Source organism: Amblyomma mixtum, chromosome 3 (assembly GCF_055824585.1).
Source record: "Amblyomma mixtum isolate Tamu chromosome 3, ASM5582458v1, whole genome shotgun sequence".
Classification (NCBI taxonomy): Eukaryota; Metazoa; Arthropoda; class Arachnida; order Ixodida; family Ixodidae; genus Amblyomma; species Amblyomma mixtum.
Window position 1 is genome coordinate 344879291 of NC_143014.1, and position 14259 is coordinate 344893549.

Here is a 14259-nt window from a genome sequence, read left to right on the forward strand (position 1 = left end):
CGCAAGATAAAAACACCTGCAGAAATTAAGACGCCATAAATGAGGGAGGCAGGCTGAATTTTCAACCGACCAAGAAAGTCCTCTTGGTATTTACAAGTCCAGCTCACTGCTGAATGCATCTAGTAAAGTTCACAGGAATTCATCACACCAGTCGTATAAACACTGGTAGCATTCAGTTGCCTGCCCGTTGTTAGCGCCACAAATGTCCTTCATCCAGTCGACGAAGATGTCCTTGTTCTTCTTCAGGACCAGGAACTTACCGAGGACAACATAGGCCTGAAACAGCAATGGTGGTAATGGCACTTCTATTAGTTGGGATACTGTGGCTTTAACAGCAGTGCCTGAAAAACTTTCCCATTAAAGGGTGACTACAGGGGAACTTAGGGCATTTTCAGTTTACGATCGCATTATATTTCTCGGACCCCTACCCCCTACCCGCTGCAATAAAGTTTTATGAAATAATGACCAAAAAAAAGCCAAATATCAGGAAACGAAAATTTCGTTTTGACCAAAATAAAGATGTTCCGACAGACCAACAAATAATGTCCCAAGTACTTTTCGTGTGCACGTTGAGCAGCAAAAGTAGTGACTGTAAATGAGTGCTCCATTAATTATTTTTCTGAAATGACCAAAAATTACAGGGACACTTAAGCTTTGGCTTGAGGTTATGACATGACAGTGTGAATGGTTCTTTTAGTACCTCCTTCCAATTACACTCATTAGCATTCATCAGTAGGCATACTGGACCATGCGATACACCAAATGAGACAAGAGGTCTCCCTTCAACCAAATCGAATGAATGCGGCTCCTTGGCCTAGGGGTAGTGTGACTCACAACCCAGCTCGCAACCCCAATTTTCTTTTCAGCACAATTTACTTTATATCCTTATTTCAGTTGTTCTACAACCTTATAATAAATTAAACTCCAGTTTTAATCATTTTCATTGTACAGCTTAATGTGTGATGTCGCAACCCTCTCAACCAATCCTGAATTAGTGTATTAGTGTGACAACGCATGCAGCTTTTGCTCCGAACACTTGCTCCAACGCTGCCACGTTAAAAACAAGCTCGAAATTGTTGCTTCACCAAATGCAGAGCAAATATACCCAATATAAACATATCCAAGGCTGTCCAAATCACTTCAATCGAGGCCAGGAAACAGGAAAATTTCAAATCATACTGCTCAAGACAAAACGCCAAATTTGATCAGCTGGCTTTCAGGGAGCAGCTCATTCAACAAATCTTCGGGTATGATAAGGTAAAAGAAGCCCACGCCCCCAATCCTCCCATAGAATCCATTCGTCACCAACGAGAAGAAAAAAATTGAAAAAGGAACTGCAAGCTCTGCTATCAGAGAACAAAGATCAAACGTTATGTGGAGTGCCTGTCATGTCTATTTCTGCTTCACATCTTCACCTGACTGCTTTTCCAGTGATAACCCCTGACTTCACCGACCATGGAAAGTGCAATAATTTTTCCTCAGAGCTGAAACTTGGAAGAATGACAGCTACAAACATATGCAACAGTTTTTATATTCCTGTTTTCCTCTAATCAAGTTCTGGCTTAGTGCAGCCAGTAATTTTTTTTTTGCTGCACGTTTTTCACATTTTTGGCATATCTGACAAATAAATGTTCAAGTACCTTTGCACACACAACTAATAAGCTACAGTTTCATGCATTGCAATATGCACTGGGTTAGTCACTTCTTGCGAAAAAAAATTGTTTCAACACACTCCAAATCGTGCATTTTTTCCGCAGTAATTGAAGAGTTAAAGGAATTTCTCCAGCTAATGACGTGGTGATTCTACCTTTTCTCGACTGACCGATCCCCTTAGACTTGCTAGAGTGAAATCTCAGGGGGTGGCAGATGAATGGGGAATAACCCTGGCGTCATGAAAATCGGATTGACGCCATTAGCTGCAGGGTTTCCATTGCGAGGTACCTGCCGCTTCTTTCTTGAGTTGCGTCTGACTATAGCCTTCTCTAGCTTTAAAGCAACCCCCAAGATATTGAAGAACACGAACCAGCCTGATCCTGAGCTTTCTTTAACAAGAAACCAGAAAAGACTTGACACTAAGCCACAGGCAGCGCACTCGGCAAGAAAATCTCCAAGAATTAACTCGCTGAGAACTGAAAGTACTTATACACAGCCCCCAACTGACGAACGCAACACGCTGCAAATGCGCTGCCACAACCAGCAGAGTTTCCCAATCCTACTGTTGAAAGAGCAATCGAACTCTGCCAAGCAACAAGAAGTGATAAAGCCACCAGAAGAACAATATGAGTGTGAGATCCTTGTTGCAGAAAACGCACCACACTGCGAAAAATGTGCAAATGAAGCCCCAGGCTCCTACTTACCCCGAGGCAAAATTTGAACCCTTAACTGCAAAACTGTACAGCAGTTGGTTTATGGGGTTTGATGTCTCAAAGCGACTCAGGCTATAAGAGACATCGAAGTTGTAGTGAAGGGCTCCGGAAATTTAGACCACGGGTTCTTAAACATGCACTGACATCGCACAGAACACAGGCCTCTAGAGTTTCGCCTCCATCGAAATTCAACCGCCGCGGTCGGGATCGAACCCACGTCCTTCAGGTCAGCAGTTGAGGACCTTAACCACCGAGCCAACGCGGTGGACAAACTGTACAGAAGTGCCACAGAAGTAGATGTCTCACTTTATCAAAGCCGTTCTGTTCTAGACGCTTGCCAAGGACCTGTCCGATCCCAGCAAGGTCGGTGACTGCCTTTTCTCCTATTGGCTCAGAGGCGAAATTTCGGTGCTTTTGGGATGTGGACGACATGGCTGGATGTTCTGCATGAATAAAAAAAGAAAAAGCAAATGTCATTTTCTTGCGAGACCAGTGCGGCTACAAAGCACTACGATGGGCTAGACTCCTTTAAGGTTTACGATTCTAATGGATAACAAAGTGAGACAGCCAGTATGATTTCATGCAGAGATGAGGTCACCAAATGTGCAAGATTTGGAGACAGTCTGTTCTTAAAACTAATTTTGAAGTAGACGCTAACAGCCAGTTGCTTATTCACTGATTTCATGCAATTATTAATTCTTTAATGATTGCATCGACGCAATTTTGCCAGCAGCATTTTGTACACCAGTTTTTACACACAAAATTACGTGCAGTGGTGAAAGAGAACTTAAAATGTGTGTCTTTTGAGGAAATAACCTTACTGACATCACGATTTCTGGTCATGAAGTCCAGATGCAGCTGATTCGCTTTAGGAGTCGCAGGAGCGGTTCGGGACAGCTATGAATCATTTTGTTCGTGAGTTATTCATGTTTGCCCCGTAACATTGCAAACTATCAACAACGTACTCGTTTTAATACACTCGGTGCCGTTCACACGCCGTAGCAGTCGTGCACGTCACGCCGTCAAAGACACACCTGTCGCCCATTTCGACCAGCTCGGCAAATGTTTTTCTTTCCCATATTAGGCGGCATCGTATATCGGTCATTTACTTTCAAGCATGGGGGCAGCAACGGCTTCAGCACGGCCCGCCCATTCAAACAAGTTCAGACAACATCACGCATGTGACCGTTCGTAATTCTCAATATTGTAACGAGGACAGGACCGGCACAGACCACAGTTTCAGCGAAGTTCAGCTCACAGCAGAGAACTCACAAGATGGCTGTCCGAACCACACACACACACACAGACTTCGTCTTCGTCCACCGACACATGCACACTTCGTCTTCATCGTCGGCGCGCTCCCATGAGCACGCGCCATTACCCCCTCCATCAAGGCGGCGTCCCGACGCCGGAAACGAACACGGACGGCAAAGGTAATGTTCGGTATAGATGGTGGAGGGCAGAGAACACAGAGAGCTGTTAAGCTGGTAAAGCGGCGGGTTGCAGCCTGTCATGGTAGGGCTTCATGCGCACCACGTGGACAGTCTCAGTCGGATGGCGCCGACGTGGTAAGGAGGTTGTGTCCCGCGGAACAACTTCGTATGTGACATCACTTACACGACGGACCACCTCGTACGGACCGAAGTAGCGTCGGAGGATCTTTTCGGAGAGTCCGCGGCGGCGCACAGGTGTCCATACCCACACAGAATCGCCGGGCTCGTACCGAACGTATCGGTGTCGGAGGTTGTAGCGACCAGCGTCGAGTTGTTACTGATGTCGAATCCGGCACCTTGCGAGTTGGCGGGTTTCTTCAGCCCGCTGGACGAATGTGTCAACATCAGCGTAGGGGCCGATGTCTCTGTCGTTGTGAGCAGCGGGGAGCATAGCACCCAGCATGGTAGTGACACACCGTCCGTAGACCAGCTGGAAAGGTGTAAGACGGGTGGTCTCCTGCTCTGCCGTATTGTAGGCGAAGGTTGCATAAGGAAGAACTTCGTCCCACGTGCGATGCTCGACGTCGACATACATAGCAAGCATATCTGCAAGCGTCCGGTTAAGGCGTTCAGTCAAGCCGTTTGTTTGGGGATGATAGGCTGTTGTCTTCCGGTGACTGGTGTGGGTAAGTTCGAAGAGAGATTGCATTAATGCCGCCGTAAAGGCGGTTCCACGGTCTGTGATGATGACTGATGGCGCACCGTGACGCAAGACGATGGATGTCATAAAAAACTGAGCCACTTCTGCAGCACTAGCGTGGGGGAGCGCCTGTGTCTCGGCGTACCGCGTTAAGTAGTCCGTCACCACAACAATCCATTTGTTTCCAGAAGAAGACAATGGGAATGGGCCCAGCAAGTCCATGCCCACTTGTTGGAAAGGTGTTGTAGGCGGTGGGATGGGCTGGAGAAGCCCTGCGGGTTTAACTGGTGGTGTCTTTCGTCGCTGGCAGTCACGGCAGGTCCTCACATATTGCTGAACTGATGAGAGCAACTTTGGCCAGTAATACTTCGCACGAATGCGGGCAAACGTCCGCGTAACACCCAAATGACCAGCTGATGGCTCGTCGTGGCAGGTGTGCAAGATTTCTGGACGGAGTTCGGATGGCACAACCAGAAGAAAGGTTTCAGTGTTATGCGCGAAGTTCCTCTTGTAAAGGACGCCATCTCGGAGACTGTAGAAACCCAAACCCCGAACGAAAAGCCGCGGAACAGCGACGTTAAGGCCCTCCAGATGCTCGATGAGCGGACGCAACTCTGAGTCAGCCCGTTGACGCCGGGCCATATCGGACGACGTGACGAGAGCAAGAAACGGGAAGTCGTCCTCCGTTTCGGCCGGAGCATCGTCGGCAGGTGCACGTGACAAACAATCGGCGTCATTGTGCTTACGGCCGGACTTGTACAATATTGTGAACCGCCAACTCTCGATGTAACGCAATGACAATACAATCAGAAATTCCTGTGCATGGCCGAGGAACTGACACACACACACACGTTGCGAGACCTCTTTTACCACGACGAAAGGGCTATTCTACTTCTAAACGTTGTATATTTATCCGAAGTAGCGTAACAAATGACCAGACGCTGACAAAAGTTCAAAGTCGACCGTTCACTAAGTTGAAAAACCGTTACTACCGGACAACCGCAGAACATCATTAGCCGGGATGCATGCGTAGCAAACAAAGCAAGCCAGTAACCGCAGTGTACACGCCTTACCTGTATAGAAACTTAGGGGAGCGAAAATAACGACACGCACCACGTTAGGAAGTGAACAGAAGACTGATGTTTATTGCATTGCGATTGCCCGATATGGATTCGGAATGTCCATGGTTGCCCGTAGGCAAAATTACATCCGCCGATGTTAGAGTTTCTACATACTCCCCCCCAATGAGCCTTAGCTCATTCGTAGAGGGATTCGAGGGGGTACAACAGTTGCACTGGTCTTCGAACCACAGTTCCACTCGGTAGGCGCACCATGCAGGCCCGGGTCCGTCCGTCACGTCCGACTAACACCTCGATGACTTCTCCCATCTTCCAGAGTTGCCGTGGTAGAAGATGCTCGTATACTAGTACCAAGGTTCCTTTCTTGATGGCGTTCGATGCTGTCGGCATGTTGAAATGTGCAGTGCGCAGACTGTTCAAGTACTCCTTCTGCCACCTACGCCAGAAGTGGTCAGCCATCCTTTGACGATATCTCCAACTGCTGTCAAGGTTGTCTGACCGCGGCGGCTCTGATGCGGAACTAGAAACGGCGGGTAGGGAGGTCAGACGCTTTCCCACCAGAAAATGCGACGGAGTGAGAGGTTCCGGTTCAGTTGCTTCTGCGTACACGTATGTGAGGGGTCTGGAGTTGATGACTGCCTCAATTTCTGTGAGGACTGTTGCAAGCTCCTCAAAATTGCAGTAGCTGTTCCCCAACACTTTTTTGAGTGAAGACTTCACAGATCGTACCAATCTCTCCCAAAAGCCGCCCCACCAAGGAGCTCTTTCAGCGATGAAGTTCCATTGGATCCGATGGTCCGCAAAATATCTTTGCAGCTCTTCTCTACGAATGGTTTTCCACATCTTTCTTAGATCCCGTGACGCACGTTGGAATGTTTTTGCGTTGTCCGAGAAAATAACTCGACACACTCCTCTTCTTGCCACAAATCTTCTGAACGCCTTAAAGAAGCTGGAGGCAGACATGTCTGTCACCAATTCAAGATGTATCGCTCGTGTGACAGCACATGTGAAAAGGAGAATGTAAGACTTCTTGTTTTTGCCTTGATCTTTGGTGTTGAGCGGACCGGCAAAATCTATGCCTGTCACTTCAAAAGGCAACGCTTGTGTTACCCTTTCAGGAGGCAAGGGAGCCACTGCTTCAGTGGCTGCTCGGCTGTTGAGGCGGTCGCAGGTCACGCATTTCTTCAGCACCCTTTTTACCACTTGTCTTCCCTTCATTATCCAGAACTGCTCTCTCAGTTCTGTGAGCGTTTCAAGTGGTCCAGCATGTAAAAGGCGCCTGTGCGTTCCGTGAACTAACAGCTCGATGAAGCGATGGCTCGCTGGGAGAACAATAGGATGCTTGGCATTGTAGGAAAGCTCGGCATACTTCAGGCGTCCCCCAACTCTTAATATTCCGTGATCGTCTAAGAAGACATTGAGGTCACGTATTGGAGACGCGTTCGGTATTCGCGCTGAGCGACGAATGCACTGGAGCTCTTCGGGAAAAGCTTCGCGTTGTACCTCTTTGATCAGGCAAATTTGAGCGCTGTTCGTGTCTTCTGCTGTCAGATATCCATTCCGCCTCTCGGTGGGATGTTTTGAGTTATACAGATATCGTTGCATCCAGGCGACAACTCTCACCAGCTTAAACACTGAACTGTAGCGTTTAAAAGGTAGAACAGATTCTTCCACTCCTTGTGTCACACTGTGAACATGAACTGGCTTCCTTCTTCATCGCCAGTTGTATCTCCAGAGACGATCTCGCTGCGTGGCCAGTTAGCGCGGGGTTCGGTGAGCCAAGAAGGTCCTTGCCACCAAATCCTGGTTGACGTGAGCACCTCAGGGGAAACTCCTCGGGTAAGGAGGTCAGCCGAGTTTTCCTTTCCTGGGCAGTAGTTCCAGATGTCTGGATCAGTCAGTTGCTGTATTTCCAGCACGCGGTTGGCGACGAATGGTTTCCACTGTTGAGCAGAACCCCTCACCCAGTGAAGCGCGATTGTCGAATCTGTCCACAGAAACCACTCTTCCACTTGGAGACTTAGCGATCGAGTCAGGTAGTCTTTTAGCTTGGCGCCCATTAGCATTCCCATCAGTTCAAGTCTTGGGAGAGAAAGCTTCTTCAGCGGGGCCACTCTCGATTTCGCCAAGAGCAAGGTTACTGTCGGCCTGCCTTGTCGACATGCGCGCAAGTAGGCAACGGCTCCGTATGCCTTGGGGCTTGCATCCGTAAAGATATGGATCTGCAATTCGTCATCGGCAGCACTGAGGCACCATCTTGGAACAGTTATTGCTGTTAAGTTATGCAGCGCTGTGTGCCACTGCGTCCACGCTATTTGTACCTCTTCAGGCAACGGTGCATCCCAGTCAACGCCTAGTTCCCACAGCGTCTGGAACATCAACTTAGCTGTCACAGTGACCGGGGAGATCAACCCGAGGGGATTGTAAATGCGCGCCGATGCCTGAAGGATAAATCTTTTTGTGTTGCAGTTCCGGTCTAGAAATTCCAAGACAGGGTCCATTGAAAAGGCCAAGAGATCTTCTTCTTTATCCCATACAAGTCCTAACACGCGCGTGGTGTTGGCTGTGGGACATTCAACTTGGCTTGTCGGACACCCAGTTTTTTCCTTCTCAAAAATCTCCTGTAGTCTTTTGGAATTTGAATTCCACTTTCGAAGAGTCATGCTTGCCTCTTTCATTATGCGCACTGCCTGTCGATAGAATTCTTCAGCTTCTTCTTCTGTGTCTGTGCCTGTGATGAGGTCGTCGACGTAGAAGCTCTCTTCAAGCGTGGTTGCTGTGCCAGAACAGTCGTTAATCGTACTTAGATGGTGGCGTATTGTCGCGGCAAGTAGGAATGGACTGCTGGTTACTCCGAACGGGACCCTTGCCATTCTCCAGACTTCTAGCGGGGGGTTCGGGCTTTTCTTTGTGGGTACCTGCTCATACCAGAAGAAGCGTACAGCGTTACGATAGTCTTTTCTCAGTGAGATTTGCAGAAATGCCTTTTCGATATCTGCACTGAGTCCGATGCGGTGCGTTCTGAGATTCAGCACCATTTTCAAGAGGTCCGGGTTTAAGTTCGGTCCCGAATCTAGTGCTTCGTTGAGTGCCACGCAACCCGCATCACTCGATGACGCATCGAACACGACTCTGACCTTAGTTGACAGGCTGTCAGGTCGTAGCACCGCCCGGTGAGGCATATAATACACTCTATTCTCCGTCTGGGTGACTTCGTTCTTTGGAAGCTTCTCAGCGAATCCGTGTTCGAGGTACTGACGTATGGCCTCATCGTACTTATTCAGCATTGTCTCATCTTTCAATAGTTTCTTCGTGAGACTAGCCAAGCGTTTCCTCGCGACTGCTGCGTTGTCGGCAAGATGAAAATTCACTGGCTTCCATGGAAGAGCCACTTCGTACCTCCCATCGATATGTTTAATGGAGGATTCAAAAGCCTTATGAACTTCTTCATGTTCTTGCTTATGTGGAGGGGGTTCGGAAATACCCATGCTTTCCAGCTCCCAGAATGACCTGAGCTCGGTGGCCAGTGCACTGGTGTTTTCCCTTACACTGGCTCGAAGGACAGCTACGGTTGCACTGCCGTTGCTGTGGGGAATGGCTCCCTGAAGTGTCCACCCGAAGTGTGTCCTAATAGCCACCAGACCACCCTGCATCTTCTGTACTTCGCCGGTCACTAGAGTCCAATAATAGTCAGCACCGATCAGAATACCAATGCCATTGCTTGTCAATTGTGCAGGTGGCAAGGTAACATCAGCAAGCTCAGTCACTTTAATTCTGACTTCTTGTACCACATCCTCAGGGATCATAAGCTCGTCAGTACAGATTTCAGGTATCTCCAAGGCTTCCAAACAATGATCCCCTCGGTCGTACTGGCTCCTTAACCAAATTCGCACTCGTCTGCGCTTTTCTTTGATAATATTGCCTGTTCCACCGAAAGGATAGATGGTAATATCTTCCTCACCCAGTACCTCTAGATGTAGCTGGCGTGAAAGTTCCTCTGTTACAAAGGTTCTTTGACTTCCTCCATCAAAAAGTGCACGGCTAAGGACTCTTCGTTGGCTACCCTCCGCCCAGACCTGAGCTGTCTGGAGCAGCACGGCGGACGTCATTTGTGCCTTATTGTGTGTCGCAGAGTGCAACTCAGTCGCCGTGTTATCTGATCTCTTCCAGGTTGGGTCGCACATCTGAGTGATGTGTCTTCTTCCACAATTTTCACATTTCACTCTTTTGTTGCGACACTCCTTAGAAGTATGTCCTCTGATTGCGCACCGATAACACCGACCTGCTTTACGCAACTTGTTTCTCTTTTCTTCCAAAGACAGTGATGCCTGGCACTCCCGTGCAACGTGACCCTTCGAAGCACAAAATGCACAGGCCTCAGTCTGTTTGGGTTGGCTAGTTAAGAGAGATGCTGCTGAGCCCCTGAGAGTGGCTGACCATTTGGGAGTTCTGGCCCTTTCCTTCTGTATTAAGGTTTTGTGACTGTCGTCATTGTTTTCCCATTGGCCAACTTGAAGTGCTTTCTCTCTACTCTCGACTTCCAACTTCAGGAACTCTAGCAATTTCTCTATCTTCAGATTGTCATTCGCTTTATCTGAAGAGCGGCACTTGTGATACTCCACGACGAGGCCAACTGGTAGCATCCTAAGCAGTGCAGAGCACAACATAGCTTCGTAACTGCTACTCTGCACGCCTAGAGTCGTTAGTGCGGCCATATTACGCTGTAGGTGATCGTATAGTCGTCGTAAAGTGCTCACCTCGTTTGCATTTCGTACCGGTGGTAAGTCGAGCAGCTGCGTCAGATGTTCTTGAATCAGGACATCAGGCCGACCGAAGCGTTCTTTGAGGAGGTCGATGGCGGCGTCGTAATTTTCTCCTGTCGCCTGAATGCATGCCACAGCTGACAATGCCTTGCCTGTAAGCGTTGATCGCAGGTAGAGAAACTTCTCGGAGTTGGTGAGTGCAGTGTTGTCGTGAACGGCGTGCCGAAACTGTTGCTAGAACGGCTGCCATTCTGTTGTGGCGCCTCCATATCGTTGTAACTCCAATTTCGGTAGTTTCACTTTTGATGCAACGCCTATTCCTTCTTCCTTTTGGGGGCATGTCGATCTTTCGGCCACCGATCTCTTTTGTTGTGCCTCCTTCACTTCCTGGTCCAGCTTTGCCATGTATGTGACGATCTGGTCGTTTAACTCGACGGTGCGCATGTAGTCGTCTTCCGCGTCGCTGTCTGGTACGACCTTCTCTATGGCTGCATCCACTTCCGTTAGTTTTTTCTGCAAGGCGTTTAACCTTGCCAACAAAACAGTGAAGCTCTTCTCGTCTGCCTCGCTCTCGAGCGACGAGTCTATGGCAGCGAGCAGCGTCGTCACCTGCGTTCTCAGCGCTGCCCTCTTCGGGCTGAGCCGCTTCATAACTGCGTCTCAGGTTTCGTGGCGGAGAAGCGCCGCTGGGCCTCGCTGCGCAGTTGCTGGGCGTGCGCTGTTTCGCACGTCTGCGGTGGCTGCTTCGTTGGTGATTATGGTGGGTCGCGTTTCTTTGCGGTTCACAAGTCCATTGCTGATAAACTGGATCGACTCATCCCGGGTATTCGGCACCAAAATATAGAAACTTAGGGGAGCGAAAATAACGACACGCACCACGTTAGGAAGTGAACAGAAGACTGATGTTTATTGCATTGCGATTGCCCGATATGGATTCGGAATGTTCATGGTTGCCCGTAGGCAAAATTACATCCGCCGATGTTAGAGTTTCTACAACCTGTCTGGTCCCGAAGTCTGAAAAACTTTGGGATGTCCTCTCAGCAGTTTTTAGCGGACGCACACACGCAACGCCTTTCACCAGTAGCACCGGGCTGGGCTACCCGGAAGTGAATCAAAGCAATTCAAAACGTTTTTGAATACATCAACAGATGAAATCAGCAGCCAAAGATGCGAATCTGAAACTCTCGATAGCAATGCATTAAAGTTCAATCAACTTCTAATGATACAACTATTTAAAACCTGTTTTATTTAAATACATAATTAAAATATTTTAATTAAAAAACAATAAGAAACGGTGGGATGCGGCACTTAATAAAGTGCATTTCTTCTTCTTACTCTCGTTGACGCGCGCTCATTCACAAACAGTCACGATGGCGGACTGCATGTGCGCGGTTGGAAAAACCGCAACCTCCCAAGACTAGAGTTGTCTAGTACACTCTACCAAGACACACACATTTCTCCTTTGAGCTATGCACGTAGGAGTCTCGCCCCTTTTCCTGTCTGATCTCGTGTTTGCGGGTGATCGTTCTGATTGAGTACAAGCGGTCCAGACCCGTCAACGGTGCGCATTCCGGCCTAATTTCAACCGGTCGCAACCCCGCGCTTGGTGACACCTTGATCAACGTGGCCCACATCAGCAGTCCTCGACCAAGCGCTGTGACTACCATGTACTCGTCCCACAGACAAGGAGAGCCAGAGTTTGCATTCCTTACGTCTCCTGAGTGGCAAATCCAAGCAGCATGTCGCAGACAACCAAGATCAAGCACGTGACCAAGGAGGTTTTCGAAGAGTACGTGCTTCCCAAGGAGAACCAACAGATTGTCCGGGTTAGTACCGCGTGTTCCGTATTTATCTGTCCCTGTTACGAAAAACTCCGCTGCGCAGTCTACTGAACTATATGGGCTGAAAACGCCGACTACAAGGTACCTTTTGATGGTCTTCGTGTTTCGATGAGTAATTTAACATCTAAAATTGCCTGCATTTTCAGGCATCGGCGAAAAACTGCATTCAGCTGCGGCAGAACTTTCGTCCAGGCGGGCGACCAAAGAAGCGAGTGTGACAGACTGCGCCATCTGGCGAGCGGTGTTAATTTCAAGGAGCAGACGACACGCACATCCGAAGAAACCGCGCGAGGTGCGCATTCTCGCCCCAAGCCGTGATATCGGTTGCCTCACCGCTTGCCAGATGGCGCAGCCTGTCAAAGTGGCTTCTTTGCTCTCCTGGACGAAAAGTTCTGCCGCAGCCGAATGCAGTTTTTCGCCGATTCCTGAAAATGCAGGCAAGTTTAGATGTTAAATTACACATCGAAAGACGAAGACCATCATAAGCTACCTTGTAGTCGGCGTTTGAGCCCATATAGTCCAGTAGTTTGCGCATGAGAATTTTTTCTAACACGGACAGATAAATACGGAACAGGCGGTATATTTGCCCCTCGTTGGCTCGTTCATTGAACCGTTTAGGAGTTAGAAGGGTTCGCACGTAATGTCACTCGAGTTTACTTCAGTTGCATGTGTAGCAGGTGGGAAATTACACTCTGCTGATGTTTTGGGAACGAAGGAATATTGATAGCATGTAGTGCAGTTCCTACTTCACACAGATGTCCAGTACGCGATGAAGTATTTAAACCTGCACGATAGCAGCAGTAATGAAGAACTGTTGGAGTTCATCCAATTCTGTCATTTTTCAGCGAGTCGGTTGTTCGCGCACATGCTCGTTTAGAAGCCATTCTCGCTGTTTTCCTGTTCGCCGGACTTTAGTCACCATTATGTGACAATATAGCAAATGTTACGCTGTCATTTCTGGAGGAGGGGAAGGAGGATGAAAAAGGTTGATCAAAAACTATACTGCGCTTGTCCGCTTGAGTGCAGCCCTCAGTCAAGTCTACGGCGTGCAAGCAGTTCATGGTGTTGCCAGAACGTTGAGACTTTTGCCAAAACGTGTGCAATTTAGTCATAAACTACTGCCATGTCATCGTTGCGAGGTTCCGGGATGCTACGCTATTTCGTAGCCTGGTGACGCCGGTGGTCCTTACGCTCTTCATTGCTATAAGTCTATTGGGTAGCAGTTTCATGCTTGTGCGGCAAGGGAAGTTGGGGACACTCGTCATAATCTCATTGGAGAGCAGAAAACTGGTTGGGGGTCGGCAGAGAGGATGTATTCACCACGACCTCCTCTATAAACTTCCGACCTGTTCATGCTGACGCTCCCCCTGTCGCCAGATTTGCTTTTGCTTGTCTAGTTTTTTTTTAGTTCGCCAAACTGCCGCCGCAAGCAGTGGCGCTGCAACTTACCCCCTTGCCGGCTTTGCTCTCCGCTCTCCGCACGGCTGTCTCCGCGTGCTCCGCTTGTTGTTGCGTGCCGCAGGTGTCTGCTTTTGTGACATTCGGAGATGATCGTGTGTATTTCTGGGAAGCCGGAGCTGGTCAGGATGCTTCTCAGCTTTTTCTCCGTGCCTCCCTCACCTTTATGATGAAAATTAAAGGAGCTATTATTATTCTGTGTGGTCTCATTTGCGAATTTGTCGTCCTAGGTCAGTATGTTGTAGCCGCTAGAGCAGGGTTGATTTTATTCTGCCAGAGGAAGTGGGGAACTGATGCCTGTATACTTGCTTCCGATGTTATGTTGGTGGGCTGTCGGTAAATTGCTGGGGGCTAGGTAGTTGGAGCTTGTATATATTCGATTAGGTCCTTAGTCATACAGCCTAATTTTAACTGGTAGCATACTGGTTGTACTTGGCAGTGTTAATGATGGTACATTAATAAAATATGTTCTGCTGGTCGGAACATTTCAGTTTCGGATTACTGATTTTCCTGCATTTGTGATGCTTCAAAAGCAATGTCTGCAAATGTGAACAGAAATGGTCACTACAAGTACTGGTGCTAGAATGTACCATATGTTCAGGGAATAAAACTTTGCTTG

At 48.5% G+C, this 14259-nt stretch overlaps 1 protein-coding gene and 1 pseudogene across 1 annotated transcript; one reads left to right on the top strand and one right to left on the bottom strand.

Annotated features, from left to right (window-relative positions):
* Window positions 1–16: 16 nt before the first annotated feature.
* LOC149356212 (barrier-to-autointegration factor-like) lies at window positions 17–2926 on the bottom strand. The gene is made up of 2 exons (XM_089577758.1): window positions 2673–2926; window positions 17–276 (listed from the first exon to the last, which is right to left on the bottom strand). Exons 1-2 carry the CDS (start codon window positions 2841–2843, stop codon window positions 130–132), a joined length of 318 nt encoding a protein of 105 aa, XP_089433884.1. The 5' UTR covers window positions 2844–2926; the 3' UTR covers window positions 17–129.
* Window positions 2927–12080: 9154 nt separating this feature from the next.
* The window catches only part of LOC149356213 (uncharacterized), a 37619-nt pseudogene continuing 35440 nt past the window's right edge, over window positions 12081–14259 (top strand).

Coding starts and splice junctions, on each gene's coding strand:
- LOC149356212 (XM_089577758.1), bottom strand. CDS start 2,843: ATGACATTTGCTTTTTCTTTTTTTATTCATGCAGAACATCCAGCCATG. Junction 277..2,672: donor AACAGAACGGCTTTGATAAA/GTGAGACATCTA, acceptor TTGCTGTTTCAG/GCCTATGTTGTCCTCGGTAA.